Raw genomic sequence first — 16,040 nt, 5'->3', positions numbered from 1 at the left:
GAGCTTATTCCTGTTTTTGTCTCATTCTTACAGACATGCATGATATATATGTATTGGGGAAATTTGCATTATCAGCTAATTATCCTTAATGGTGAAGTGCAGAATTGATTAAACTTCCTGCATCCTGTCATTTGGTTTGCGATCCACCAATAAACACAGAAAGGAAGTGCAGATGAAGCTGAATTTGATGATCATCTGTTTTGCTCACTACATATTAGCATTTCTTTCCCTCAGGTGTGCAAAAACTACAGGTGAGGAACCTTTTTTATGTACAAAAATGTAAAGTTATGGTTTATTGTATTGGTTATTGGTATGTGCTGAAAGAAGACCATATTAATCATCCCTACTTCTGAGGAAATGTGATTCTTTCAGTCATGCAAATTAAAAGAAACACAACAGAAATGAGTACCAAACTTTTTGGCCATTAAGTTAACTGATCCTCGAGTCCAGTATTTGTATTTGTCTGTTGATTTGTCTCCTTCAGAGGTGAAACTGTCTAATTTCTGCCATTTCAGTGACAGCACAGTGACGTAAAGACTGCAGGTAATAGGAGCTAGATGTAATGGATTACATTTGACGGGATTACACAAATCTGTTTACAACATTAACATGCAGCATTGTACAAAAAGGAGGGGAAAATATGTTGAATCTGATCTTTTAAAAAAAACACAGTTTCATAATTCAGATTTCACTCTGTAACCTTCTCAGTTCATATTACAAAGAGCAGATATAATGTACATAATATTCCATCATACGGTTTCAGGAAATCATGAGGTTTTCTCAACGTTAAACAGCTATTTGTATTGGATTATGCTGTAAATGTAACTCTGCAGGCCTCGCAGGTAATGCCGCGGTGTACGTCTGAACCACGGAGGTAAAAGCAGCGCAGAGTCGCGGCTTAAACACTTCACTAAGAAGCTTACTGTTCCCTCTCTGTCCCTTGCTCACAATCCTCTTCCCCCGGGGGAAAAACTCTTGTTTAGTTCCACAGGCACAAATACCTGCTGTGCAAAGAAAGAAATCAGTTCTCTTCTGAGGTAAGATTTTATCACTGAAATAATTAAGGAAGTGATATTTTGTAAGCTGATGTTGGTGTGTTTTGTGTTTACGTGTAGGTTCAGGTGCTGGATAGCAATGTAGAACTGTAACAAACTGCTAATATACCTCCATAATATCCTATTATTAATATATCTTTATATCTTTAAGCAATACAATGCTGGTATTAATAGATGGACTGTGATCTCTTCATGATGTTGTATTTTCCTGCATATCTGCGTGTTCTGACATTTGTGCAAAATATAAAAGAACAAATCAAAGGAAATATCAGTGTGCTGTTGCATTATTGTGTCGGAGAACTTGCACAATATTTATGTTTATATTAGCATTTCAGCAATTTATCAACTTGTGAACTAATGAAAATCAGGTTTGAGTGATTTAAAAGAAGAAAAAGTTAATATTCTTGAAATTCCAGCTTCTTAGATGTGAATATGTTCTGGTTTCTTTGCGTCTCTGTGACAGTAAACTGAATATTTTTAACTTTGTGGACAAGATGAGACATTTCTAGGATTTCTGACCATTTAACATTTCAAGACAGTAATGGACATATGTATCGACAAGGACACTAATCAATTACTGCAGCCCAGGAGTTTATATTAGAAAAATAAGCAGCAGCTTCAAAGGGCGGAGTCGATGTGATTTGAGATGTGAGAGGTCATAATCATTAGTTGTTATTTGATTTTGCAGAGTGTTTCTCATGTACAGTCGTCTTCTATGTGCTGTTCCCAGAATAGCTGCGCTGCACTCCTCTTCTCCTGGTGCTCAGAGGAGGATCAGGACAGAGTAGATTAGCAGCTACTTATCTCCTAACCCACACACACATACACACAGTGGTCAGTGGCCACAGAGATCAATAAAAACAAAATAAACCTGATTTAATTAACCTTAGTGTTTGTGTGTGTGTTCTCTCCACAGGGCCTGTTGGTGAGAGTCTGCAGCCATGTGTGACCAGACGTTCGTGGCGGCCACCTTTGGCCCGTGTGAGTCCTGCGGGAAACCGAGTCCTCTCATTAACATCTACATCAAGACGGAGCCCATCAACTACTGCTCCTTCTGTGTGGAAGTGGTACGTCAAGCTTTTTCCTTTCATTAAACAGCTGACACGTTCATTTCACGGCACGATGATTCATGGTCTCTATTAAATATATGGGAATTACAGAAGCCAGGAATCTGTGCACCAAAAACTCAAAAACAGCCCTGAAGTTACAGTCATATCCAACTCTTCTGTTTGTCTGCCAGCATGGGTCATATGAGTGATATGAGAGATATCTGCGGTTTGATGAGGATCAAGAAACACTTTTAACATCTGTTGAAATGAGAGCAAACCACTCAGCAGCACCTTTTGACACACAGCTCTATTAGTGTATCTGAAACATACACACACACAAACACAGGAAGTTATCAGGACCTTGAAGAGGGAGCTGCATGCCGGCAGCTGAGCCCCCTCCTGATCTGCGGCGCTTCCTCGACTACTCGCTTGACGCCAGAAAGCTGTCACGCTCGGATCTGCTGATAAAGACAACTTTTATGATTTATTGATCATATTAGATCAGACTTCAATGATCCCTCGGAGAAAATGAGCCAATTAAAAATATGCAAAGAAAGGCTCTGCTCTATGGGCCCTAAAATAGGAGCATGATACTTTTAGGCTGCATCATGATACACAATAAACATATCAATACTCTCACAAAATATTTATACTTCTGATGATCAGTAATCATCAGTAATGTGGACGTAAATGGATAATATAATGTTTACAGACCCCTTCAGAATCCTTATAAATTACATTAAAATACCAGGTAATTTAAAAAAAAAACAACAACAACAACTGCAAACTAACAATGTGTCTGTTATATATTCACAACTCTTCACTTGATCATAATTTCTCCCGTTTTCTGTTTTTTGTATTCTTCTAATTTGGGTTCGGAAAAGTTTGTTGTTATTATCTTCTCTGAGAGAAAAACATATTCAAAGGTGCACTATGTAGTGTTGGGGAAGACATTTTAATTAGGAGAGAAAAGATCTCCATAAACTGATTTCATTTGATGCCTAAACAAACTGAAGAAAACAAACCTTACAGGACAAAACATGCTGTTTTACTTTGTTAATATGTGGCGGACCCTGCCACCCTCCTGTTTCTAACTGTTTTTCTCTGAGAACAGACTGTTTGTCCAGTTATGGAAAAAATAAATGTAGGAGGAGGAGGATGGAGAGAGGAGGGTGGATGAACAGGTGGATGGAGGAGGGTGAGGAAGAGGAGGATGGAGGAGGAATAAGGCAGAAGGATGGAGGAAGATAGAGGAGGATGGGGGGAGGAGGAGGATGGAGCAGGATGGAGGGAAGAGGGAGGGAGGAGGATGGAGGGGGCAGGATGGAGGCGGAGGGGGAGGGGGAGGGGGGTGAAGCGGGTCTATAGACTGAGTCGCGCGGCAGCATCACTCTCGCGCTCGAGGACACTCTCACCAGCCCGCTGACTACAACCGTCCTCTCTGTCTCTCCGTCTCTCTCTGTCCACTTTCTCCTCTTCCTCTTCTTCCTCCTCTCTTTTTCCTGGGTGCTCTGTCGCGGCCGCCGCCACCTCTCAAAGATGGCCTGTCAGGGGCTCCAGAAAGGGGAAACCCTGGCGAGTCTGAAAAGGGAGACCGAGACTCTGAAGAAGAAGCTGGAGGAGGAGCGGGGCAAGCTGAACGACGTGGAGCGTAAGTGTCCCCCCCGCACCGGACCGGACCGGACCGGACCGCACGAAGCTAGCGACAAACAACATGTCACAGCACCGTGACACATTTCTAACTGACACACACTGGCTTCGTTTACTCGAAACTAGAGTGAAAACTCGACAGGTGGCCGCTCGTTAAAGCGTCTTTTTGAACATGGAACTCAGTGTTTCCATTCCAACGGTTAAACTGTCAGTTAACGGCGCTCCCTGTGAAGTAACGCTAGCTTAAAGTAACGCTAGCTTAAAGTAACGTTAGCTTAAAGTAGCGCCATCTTAAAGTAACGCTAGCTTAAAGTAACGCCAGCTTTAAGTAACGTTAGCTCAAAGTAATGTTAGCTTAAAGTAACGTTACCGAGTGATGATGCTAACGTAACAGTTACTGTGAGGCATTTGGGTGTGTACCTAGATAACAAGAAAAAGTATTACTCAATTACTGTAATGTAGTTAAGTGCAATTCTTAGATTTTCTAATTAAAGTATCTCAATTTGTATTTTTATTTTTTATTTCACTCCACTACATTTCAGATTGAGTTACTGTTGTATTGAACTGACTACTGTTGTTTTTTGTAATTTATTTTTGGAGGCAGGAGGGATAAAATGGGGGTTTGTTCGAAAAAAAAACATCACTAAATCTCACTATCGTTTATAAAGAACTAGCTAACTAGCTAATTCTAGCTAACTTAGTAGTGTTAATAACTGAGTCACCAGCTGCTGCTCATATATACAGTATATTGTCACTGTCAGTATTGTAAGAGTACAAATACTTAATGACTGTATTCAAGTAGATTTTTCCAGCATCTTTACTTGAGTATTATTTGTCCCTACACGTATCTCTGCTCTCTTTTTACTGCTTACATGTTAAAAACAGGATTGTTACTTCACTCTTTTGTTTTGCGTCACTGCACATCACCGTCCTGGTTCACAAGACTGATTTCCATCTGTCGGTACACATAACGCTAGGCAGACTTTACAAGACAGAAACAGATGGAGAGGGAGACTTGACTTTGGGAGAAAAGGCAAGTAGTGATAAAGGCAGCGACGTGGATGACGGGATGTTCAGTCAGCTGTGCACAGAAGTGTCCTTCAGATACTTTTTACTCTGATACTCTGAGTTCATTGCAGAGCCTGTACTTTCCTTGAGTAAAGAAGTTGAATCTTCAACTTTTACCAGAAGCTAAAGTTACTAGAATCTGTAGTGTTTCTGTACTGAACACCCATTTGACTGAAAAGCTTTTACTTGCAATTTCTAACCCAAAGGTATCCCTGCTTTTACTTAAATGTACCAGAAGGGGTTTTTAACTGGTTATAAAACAGTCTCAGTTTAATACTGATGATGTTATAGGATTAAAAAAAAAAAAAGAAAAATAGCAGTTTGTCTTTTTTGTCCTCAGGGACAGAATTAACACGCAATGAAAGCTCCCTATAGCTGCTTTGAGTAAGGTTTTGAATACTGAACTTTTTTTTGTTCACTTGTAATACATTTAGATATTCCTACTCTTGCTTTTACAACGGATCTGAGTCATGGATTCTTGCACCTGTGCTGGTCGTCAAAAGTTCCCGAAAACCCGAAACTACAATGTGTGTTTTTGTGTCGGTACCTCAGTGCACCAGGTGGCTGAGAAGGCAGAGGCGGTTGGTGCTCTTGCCATCAAGACCAAGCGTGTGCTGAAGGGTCATGGGAACAAGGTGCTGTGTATGGACTGGTGTAGAGACAAACGTCGTATGGTCAGCTCCTCACAGGTATACACCTGCACATGCATACAGATGTGAGACAGTATATTAAGAGATTTACTCAATATTAGTTTGTATGTATGTATGTATGTATGTATGTATGACACATCAGTTTCATTTTTTATGCTAGGTTGCTCTGTAGTATGTAAGGCTCTCTTTCTTTTTTATGTAATGTTTATTTTTTCTTACCTAGGATGGAAAAGTGATCGTCTGGGATGCATTCACTCTTAATAAGGTAAGTAGAGGGTTATGTGGTGCTTTTGTGCATATAATGATTGACCATAAACAAAGTAACATAAGGTTTAGATTATTTTAAAAGAAAGAAATCTGTCAAAATACGTTTTTAGACAGAAAAATGCACAGAAAATCCTTTTTATATAAAAACCAATATTTTGAGGATAGTCCATATTTACGTCAGGAAAAATGACTGTATGACTAGATTTATATCGACCACAATAAAATTGTATTTGAGAGTTTCAAGCTGCAACCTTATTACTCAGCTCAGAAACCTGCAAACATGTTGAATAATTGAACAATACTATCACCATCCATTGTTAATGTTGTATGTCTGAGAAAAATAAAATAAAAATTTCCCCGTCAGCTTGATATGTTTAAAGGCGTTAAATATTATCACGCATATGAGACTTGGAGAAGATACAAAGTAAGGAATTGATCGGCTAGATCCATAATCACATAATAAAGTCATTCAACACCAAACTCAGGCTCTGAAATAAACATATTTTTTGATGTTCGAAGTTTGATGTTTCTTTCAGCAACCTCCTTTCACCTCCTAAGACTTTGCAAATACAAAGTCTTATCTCTTTTTATTCAAATCGTGTCAGTCATTATAAATTAAAAGGTTTAGCTGAGTGTTCATCCAAGAGAAGTTACCGCAAAAAGTCACACAGAGCTGTTTTTGATTAAAAATGAATAGGACTGTTACTTTGAGAAGCTCTGCCCCTATACAACCTTCGCCTCTCTGCTCTGTTATGTGAGGCTGAGTGAGCTTTATTTCCTTTACATGTTCAGATGCTCATGTTCTCTTCACCATATGCACTGGTGTTGAGTGGGTGGGCGAGTTATCCTCTGCTGCCACACTCGTCCGAGAGAGAGGCCGCAAAACGATCACATGGAAATATGCGTTTAAAGATTATCTATCCATCTGTCCCCTGTAATGACCCTGTGTGTGTGTGTGTGTGTGTGTGTGTGTGTGTGTGTGTGTGTGTGTGTGTGTGTGTGAGTGTGTGGGTCTGTGCGCCTGAGTGCACTTAAATGGGTTCAGCCTGGTTTAACCATCCTGCCTCTTGATGGAGGAGACATAACCACATAATCCCTTTTAATACTCCCCACATCCAGGTTTACTGCAGCTGTGTCTGTCTGTGTAAGAGTCTAGTTGGTTTACGCTTATTAAAGAGAGTATTTTCTTAACAATAACAAATTACTAATGTTATGTATGTGTTTCTGTGCGTGTGTTACAGGAACATGGGTTGTCCCTGCCGTGTACATGGGTTATGGCGTGTGCTTATGCTCCCTCAGGCACAGCTGTGGCATGTGGGTGAGTACAGAATAAATGAACTACTACTACTCTACTCCTCACTGTCAAGTGAAATAAAATATAATGTATATTTCTACTACAAACTACCCACTGTATTCTTACCCCCCATGATACAGTGCACAAATTAAAGGTGCGATGCTTTTACTTATTCTTAGAGCCATTGGTACGGTGTGTCATTCATTCATGAAGATCTAGGTTAGCGATTGTATCACTTACCAACTTAGGTAGAGCTTCTACAGCCTTGTGTCAGTTATTAGGATACTGTATCACTTACACTAGTTCCGCTGAGCAGTCCAGTAACCTCCCTATTGAACTTGCCAGGAAACTCACAGATAATGACAATAGATAATATTAGAGATATTCTGCTATAGTACTCAAGTGTAAATTTACATTCTGAGATTATGGGTGTTTTATTGTCTCCTGTGGGAGAAACCTCTCAAACCAAACATTATAGTAAAAACACATAAGAGCAAGTGGGCAAGGATTGCCCGAGGCCCTGTAGACACGGGTATTTCTTAAGACAAATCTTTTTCTATGCATATTGACATAGACTACTTACACAGAGATGTCATCTCGGGTCACTGAAAACGGAGCTTTTGGGAAACTCCTGACAGTGTGTTTATGTGTAGAGAGGAAAACCAGGGTATTTTGTCTTGTCTCCTTTGTTTGGCAGGCTTCTGATCAGACAACTTGGCCTTACGGTAGAGGTATCTGTTGCTTTGGTGTGCACTTGACAACCTGCATTTGCACTTCAGCCCGTTGGTGTAGACGAGAATTTATTTTAAAACAGAACAGGAAATAAATGTGTTTCTAAAAATCCCCCTGTTCGTGTGAACTAAGCCTTAGATAAACAATAGTACAATTAAAGAGAAAGAGTGCTGCCTTGGTAGCTCACCTGGTTGTGCTTAAGCCCCATATACAAGGCTGTGTTCTCGGCACAGCAGCCCGGGAATGATACCAACCCTGAGCCACACATGCTGCATCATCAGCTGGCTGTCTTTCCTCTTCTTCTTTGTTTGCCTAGAATTATCTTTAAAAATAAAATGCTCTAAATTTAAAGCAGCTCAATAACTCATTTTGCATATGAAGGCTCTATTGTCTGTAAATGTTCAGTAGATGTTTATGATTGGTGACTGCTAGTGGCTCTAAATTAGATCCTTCGTTGTTTAATGTTTTCAATGTATTAATTTAACACAGAATGGAAGGAGGGAATGTTCATTGATCTTACTCACTAATCTTATACTGTCAGCCTGCTTCACGTGTATCCACATATCATAGCTGTATTCTGTGGAATCTTAAACAGTAAGCGATAACCAACTGGTCCCCTCCACTGGTGTGAGACCCAACATTTAACCACTGATTATTTATTTCCTTCGACAGCGGACTGGATAACAAGTGCTCAGTGGTCCCACTCTCACTGGACAAGAACGAGAACTTGGCTGCAAAGAAGAAGTCAGTTGCCATGCACACCAACTATGTATCAGGATGCACCTTCACCAACTCTGACATGCAGGTAAGCTCCATTTACAAGCCTGTATATTTGATATATGACGCTTTTGTCACCGATGATTAAATGCATCTTTCCTCGTGGCTCGTACAACCATGGATCCTGACTACATTTAGACAAAGTGCATGTTTGCATTTGTGGATGGAAGATTTAAGATCCCTTGAAACTGAGAGTCACAGTAGGATCTGAACCGGAAGGGTTCATACACTCTAAATGAAAGCCTGCTTATTTTGCAGTCTGTACAATTACAGGACCGTCAACATCATTTTAAATCCATAGGCAGCGTACTCTCCTGTTCTCACTGAGAGACAGGCACTGTCATCACAAGGGCTCGTCCGGGATTTGAACCCGGGACCTCTCACACCCGAAGTGAGAATCATACCCCTAGACCAACGAGCCACTTACGTAGTGAATGTTCTTAGCTTTGAATCATTGTCGACTTAATCTGGAAAACATGACAACTATATTTAGATGTTGTACATTTATTTTAAAAAATGTATTTCGGGATTATTATGATGCATTGTGCATCCACTGTAAATCAACGAGTCTGCACCGACTAGACGTTTTTGTTGTCTGTGTGTGCGGGTCGCTAACAGGATAAAAGAAATCCAGGGCACAAATTCGTAAGGAGAACATGAGGAAGACGACCTGAGATATTTTGCTTCAATAATTTACTCCAGTCTGGCCCTCAGCGAGGCAGAGGAGCACAATGACAGAAGACAGAGAGGAAGAAGAGATGGCAGTAAAGAGACGGGGGGGGGGGTGTGATGGTGTGATGGTCCTCTATCCTGGGTGTATTAATAGACACTGAGTGGCTTTTATCAAGGAAAGAGTGGAGCACACTGACCTGAGGGCGGAACATTTAACACACAGACACGCACATGCATGCGTTCTTTCTCCTCCACACGCGTCTCTCGCACATCTCCTCTGTCACACTGCATCTCACACACAAAGAGGTACGCATGACAAGCACACTGTAACGCTCACAGCCTTTATACCATTCAAGTTGACCTTGGAGCACAAAGCTGTGGACTATATTGAGGGCTTAGAAAGTGTTTTCATACACTTTATGAAAGACTGGCTGCGTTTTTTCATGCAGCCCTTAAAGTCTGTGTGTCGATGCATCTGTGTGAGTGTGTGTGTGTGTGTGTGTCCGTCACAGCTGACTTGTGAGTTATGACTTGTGATGCTTTTTCATTAAAGTCGTTTACATGTGGGATGATCACTGGGTAATTTAAAGAACCCCCTGCAAGGATTTAATATATGGTCACATGCAGGTGGTGGTGAGCAAAATCAGACTGATGCAAAGGCTCTCTGTGAGATCAGTGAGGTTCCCATCTGTGTGTATGTGTGTGTGTGTCAGTAATTGTGGCCTACTGATAATTGCATTCATGTTGAAACTGGAGCTACCACTCTGTGCAGGCAGGATGTGGTGTGTTTTTGTGCCTGAGGTCATCCAGCAGGAGCTCTCTAATCCAGCAGCCAGCAGGGATCTCTGATGTCTGCATGTGTCTCTAAGTGCCCATAATCTGTTTTCATCAGAGGAATTGCTGACATTTTGCCATTTTGTGTGCTGGAAACATGATGCACAGTGAGAGTTTTCTGTGTTAGCAGGGAGGTGCTGAGCTGACCTTTGGCTTATGGCATGTGTTTGTATCTGTGTGTGCATTGTAACGAACAACAGCTACAGTCGTACATTAAATCATAGTAAAGAGCTCTGCAGCATTTCTCTGTGACTGTTAAAACAGACAATGGAAAGGAGAAGTCAGCAGAGGTATTCTGTTTTTGAAGCCCCTGCTGAGGTCAAAGTGATCACATGATATTTATTTTCAATTAACTCAGACTTTTCCCTTTAAATTCGTCTGAATCAAGACCGGTTTCGTTTCTCAGTTTTAAATGTCAAAAATGAGAAATGAAACCAAAGCCAGTCTCCAAAGTCATATTCAACGTAGACAATAACTCTGATAATATACGTTAGATACAAAATACATGCTGTGCTATATCTAGAATCAGTCAAATCCTGCTGTTGAACAGTACATTTATTCAAATTTCCTCTGAAATCACTCCGTGTAAGTCCGTGTTCATTCCCTTTATGACCACCAGCGGTGTCATATTAACCCCAATCAGCCTAGTTTCATCCTTTGCAACAGATGACAGAATTTATGCGTCAAAATCCCTCTCTGCTGGCACTTCCTCGGGTCTTGTTTCCCCTTGTATGCCTCTTTGGCATACCAAGGCAGTCAGTGTGTAAGGGTAAACGTTCCCTCAGTATAGTGTTTATTAACAAAGAACATGATGAGATGAATTGACTTCATTTGGGTTACAAGAAAGTTTTTAAAAAGTAATACTAATAATAAACAGAACATTCATGTCTTGCCCTCACTCCAAAATACTTCTGGAGGATGAAGCTTCATGTTTTCACATTGTTGATTGTAGATTGTTTTGTCTTGTTTTTTGTCTATGTGTGATGAACACATGTATGTATATGTATGTGTGTGTGTGTTAGCTCCTGACCTCCAGCGGTGACGGCACATGTGCCTTGTGGGATGTGGAGAGCGGACAGCTGCTGCAGAGTTTCCACGGTCACACAGCCGATGTCTTGTCCCTGGACCTCGCCCCATCTGAGACTGGAAACACCTTCGTCTCCGGGGTGAGAGAGAGATAATGTGTGTCTGTGTATTTGTTTGAAAACGTGTGTGGTCGTAATTCACAGTGCTCCTTGGATGAGGAGTTTTCATGAAAATCTGACACCTTTTAAAGACATTAGGTCTTCACAGGACAGCAACAATAGTTATGTCTCTAATGTCTCTGTGTGTCTCTTTGCATGTGTGTTATCAGGGCTCTGATAAGAAGGCCAACGTGTGGGACATGCGCTCCGGACAGAACATTCAGTCTTTTGAGAGCCACGAGTCCGACATCAACTGTGTAAAGTGAGTCCAGCTGTTTAAAAAAAAATGAAAGTCTCACATTGTCTTTTTAAAAAGTAAGTTTATGAAACAGAGTGGTAGTAATGTTGGCACTTCTGCTTCTGCTATTAATATTACAAAAGGAGACCTAAATGATTAAATTCCATCCTTGATCATCAGAATTTCTAATAAAAGAAGGTTCTTCATGTGTCTGCGCACGTGCTCAAGATCATCTGAGGCACTTTGCTACCGTTCAACTGTTTTGTCTTTAATTAAAAACATATTGTAGTGCATTTCCATTAAATCATATTTCAATAGAATCTGCATAATCTGATCTAAAATAACGTTTAAACCCAGCCTCCCAGATGACTCAATTTCTGGGGGGGAAAAAAAAAGATTTTGATTGCAGTTTGGGACTACTGTCAAGTTATTTTAGGGAAATTACAGAAAGTCTTTAGCCATGTTTTTGTGCTTTATTTCATTGTAAGCTTTTGAAAAGTGATGCACTTTGGCTGCGTGTTCACATTTGAGTTTTTCCTGGGTGTTTTTTGTTTTTATTTTATTTATTGTGCAAAATAAAAGGAGTAGAGATGTTGTGTAAAACAATCTCTAAATGTTGATGAAGTTGAGACTTTTGAGTTGTAAGGAAGGAAACACAAACATCAGCCATGTTCATCTTCTGTATTATTGTAAGGCCATAAATTACTCACTTATTTAAAAAGTTTCTCTCATATAGAAAGCTCACTGTTGCAGCAATGTATCTAATCCTCTTCTCTGTCATGCGTGCTCAGGTACTACCCCAGTGGAGATGCATTTGCATCTGCTTCTGATGATTCCACAGTGAGTCACTTCATACGACCTCCTTATCGGTTTGTTGTGATGTGTCTGATGTGTCATGTTTTTTAAAATCAACATCTTCAGTGCATGGGTAGATAGTCAATTGATTTATTAGTATTATTCTTGATGTAGAGGTGAACAAATATGTTTAAACATGTACTGATGCCATTCCTGTGGTTCCATCAGCAATGTGTACTTATGAGCTGAACGATAACCAGAACCTATTTCTGTGATATGCTGTAATAGTTTGTTTGTTTCTCTTCCTCAGTGCCGTTTTTATGACCTGCGAGCTGATCGTGAGGTGGCCGTCTACCAGAAGGATAGCATCATATTTGGTGCTTCTACTGTGGATTTCTCTATGAGTGGTGAGTTTGTAAAGCACATTAAATTAAATCTTTGTATCAGTATTTAGTCTTGCTATGAGTAAATGTTCAGAGAATGCCAGACTTGGTTGTTGAGGCTAAAAAAAACTATTTTGAACTCCTTCTGTAACTTCCTGTGATCTATAACATGAACTTGACTGAATAAGTAATGATTGAGATTGTACTGAATAATATGTATTATTCTTCAGCTAACTTTAAAACTTTATAGTTGAGAAGATTAAAACAGTATTTAACAGAAGTACATCAAATCAGTCACAATTTCAACCGATACTTTGTCTAGTTTCATTTCCTCTTATTCCAAATTCCCCACTTCCTCTCTTCTCACTTCCTCTTCCGGCCCCCAGGTCGCCTGCTTTTCGCTGGTTATAATGACTACACCATCAACGTGTGGGATGTTCTGAAGGGAAATCGTCTCTCGATCCTGTTTGGCCACGAGAACCGAATCAGCAGAGTCAGATTGTCCCCTGATGGCACGGCGCTCTGCTCGGCCTCCTGGGACAACACCTTACGGGTGAGCGGGACTTTCCTGGCACTGATTATTTGTTTACAACTCTTTTTTTAACAGCCACGCAAGTATTCAACAGGATGATATTAAGACTTAGATTTGCAGACAAGGTTTATGTATGTTGAGGTTCTTATGCTTGTTTTATGGTTGAACCCAAATGATTCATCTCGCTCCTCTCATGCAGATTTGGGCCTAAAGTTCACATCACATTTTTGATCCTGCGAAGACGCCACCAGTATTATGTGACTGCCAAGACTGCAAGTTCCTGCCTGAAATCAACACCACTACAGGAGTGTGTTCACACGTGACACACAGAAGCACAAACACATCAAATGTTTCCTCTGAATGAGAATATGTCATTGTGTCACAACCGTAGGGAGGGCATTCATTTTAAAAGTGAGTCTGGATTCCTAATCTGTGTTATCGTTAGCTTGATGACTGATTGTGTAACATTTATTGTGATTGCTAATAACTGTGAGTGTAAAGAGCCAAATGACTTGTAGCAATCAGCAGCTTGTGTCTGCTCTGCCATGTAGACATGCAGACAATATCCGTGATCAACTTGTAAATGATGTACGTCAGCTAACGTCACACCACACCTGTCCGGAGTCATACTGTAGGTGTACACACTGTTAGTGCTGTTGTTACCATGGCTACTCTGCCGTAGGTAATGTCATGGATATCCAAAGGAAGCAACTTTAAATGTAGCTACAGATTTTTCTTATTTAAATATATATAAACCTCTACAGCTTAGGTGTATTTCTTGTGAGAAAAATAAAGGAGATTTTAAGTATTTCTTTTTCTTCATGTCTCTCCATAAACAAAATACAAATGGATGTGAAGAGGTTAGTAAATCTGCTGCAGTGCAAAAGGTTCAAAGATTCAAGATGAAGACATTTTTGCCAGTCCTCATTGTAAAGGAGGTCTATGTGAGGGACTTGGTTTTAGGCTCGGATTAGAATTAGGCTTAGGTTAGGGTAAGAGCTGGTGCTTCTTCCCAAGTGGCGTTTCTCAACTGGGACTAAGAAGCAGATTTGTGAGTCATTTATTAAAGTTAGGGTTAGGTTGAGGGCTATTCAGGTAGTGGTTAGTGTTAGGATTTAATAAATGTCTAAGTCTCCATAGTGACATGTATCAACGTGTGTGTTTTGAAGGTAATATTATTTGTAAAATCCCAAGAAAAACTATTATCGTGCTAAGTGTCAGTACTTTCTTTAAGGGGCTCAAATCAAACTGTAAAGTCCAGAACAACACTGTCTGCCACCAGGGGGCGCAGTTCTGTAACACAATTGCAGCGCCAATGTCTGGATGTGCTTCTAAAAAAAGTCCTGTAATAGTGTTTTTGTTAGAGAGGTCACTTAAATTATTTAAGAAGACATATCCTGGAAGAAGAGCACGTCCTCACAGATATCCTCTAAACTTATCCCTAAGTTTGAGATGAAGTATGTCTCTGTTTTTATGACTTTTGTCCAGTTAAAGTCCATGTCCTCATGGCATTATTGATCAGATAGTCTCTCTGTCTTACACATCTGTGTTTTTTTAAAACACTGGTCATAGGTCAGCCAACCTTGTCCACATCATCACTGGAGAATGTGGAGTAAAGATGCATCGTTACTAACCTGTGGTGAAAGGCAAATAAGTGACCAGAACTACCACTGCACAGGATGTTTTGGGTCTCCGATACAAGAACAGCAGCTGGCTTGTTCCTTTTTTTTTTTTTTTTTATTGTGAGAAAAGACACTAGAACACACATCCGTATTTTAAGGATATTCCAGCGTGATTTGCCACTTTGCTATTTTAAAATTCGCTTGAAACACGGGTCAGCTGGATTTCAGAGAGGGAAACTCCCAGTGGGAAACAACAAGATGAGAGAGAGAGCGAGATGGTTGTGAAAGACAGCAGGAGAAAAGGGGACTGATGGAGGAGAAGACGTCTGGGTATTACCATGCAAAGAAAGTACCCAAAAATATCACAAGATGCACCCGACAACCTGAAGCATTTCATCTGACCGCCATTCATTTGATTACAAACACACTCTCTGCAGGACTCACTTCCTCATACTGATCACTGAGCCATGAGTGTGGTTGTGATCATCACACAGTGAGAGTGAGAGAGAAAGACTGATGACGATTTATGAAACCAAATCCTGAAATCATATGATAAAATTGTTTTATAGAGGACATCTACGAATTGATCCGAAGATCTGTGAGCCACAAAATCAAATGCATTTACAGAAATCAGCTCATTTTCACCTTCAACAATAACAGATAAAATAAAGGTTGAGTTGTCTCTAGCTCACAAAAAATCATCCTTATTAATTAAAAGCAAACAATAGCAATTATTTTCATTTTGATAAATCAACCTATTTCTTTTTTTTAAGTAAGCAATTAACTCCTTGGTTAAAATTGCTGGAAAATAAAAATCAAACATCTAGAAACACTCATTTTTTTTACTTAATCCATTGTTGTATTTGCATGTTTCATATTTGTTTCATATTAAGTTGGTTATTTCAGTGTTCAATAAACAAATCAAATTATACAAAACAAATGATGTGCTTAACAATAACATAACACACTGTAGATACAGATGGCCATTACTTTTTTATTTTCAGATGAATATTCAGGAATGCATACAGTCAATAACAATCACATTAATATAAATAAAAGTTCTTTCTTTCTTTATAAATCCTCTTTTTGAGTATTTGAAGAGCATCTCAGGTCTCTGTCTGGAGTATTCCCAGTGTCACACCGTACACTGAAATACACTAAATAACTGCAGATGCATTTCTTTAGATCAATTAATTATTCACTCCTTGATTAAGTTAATAAATAAATTAATATACAAA

At 39.8% G+C, this 16,040-nt stretch overlaps 1 protein-coding gene and 1 non-coding gene across 2 annotated transcripts; one reads left to right on the top strand and one right to left on the bottom strand.

The window, feature by feature from the left end:
• Positions 1 to 3,459: 3,459 nt before the first annotated feature.
• gnb5b (guanine nucleotide binding protein (G protein), beta 5b) lies at positions 3,460 to 13,990 on the top strand. The gene is made up of 11 exons (XM_037096536.1): positions 3,460 to 3,755; positions 5,375 to 5,511; positions 5,696 to 5,737; positions 6,981 to 7,057; positions 8,438 to 8,570; positions 11,071 to 11,214; positions 11,403 to 11,494; positions 12,262 to 12,310; positions 12,576 to 12,672; positions 13,035 to 13,201; positions 13,380 to 13,990. Exons 1-11 carry the CDS (start codon positions 3,644 to 3,646, stop codon positions 13,389 to 13,391), a joined length of 1,062 nt encoding a protein of 353 aa, XP_036952431.1. The 5' UTR covers positions 3,460 to 3,643; the 3' UTR covers positions 13,392 to 13,990.
• On the bottom strand, positions 8,892 to 8,963 carry trnap-cgg. Its single transcript has one exon. It is a non-coding gene; the product is annotated as a tRNA-Pro (tRNA).
• Positions 13,991 to 16,040: the final 2,050 nt, after the last annotated feature.

Source organism: Acanthopagrus latus, chromosome 4, assembly GCF_904848185.1.
Source record: "Acanthopagrus latus isolate v.2019 chromosome 4, fAcaLat1.1, whole genome shotgun sequence".
In the NCBI taxonomy this organism is placed as follows: Eukaryota; Metazoa; Chordata; class Actinopteri; order Spariformes; family Sparidae; genus Acanthopagrus; species Acanthopagrus latus.
The sequence above is the reverse complement of the archived record's forward strand: the minus strand, read 5'-3'. Positions and strand labels throughout refer to the sequence as shown.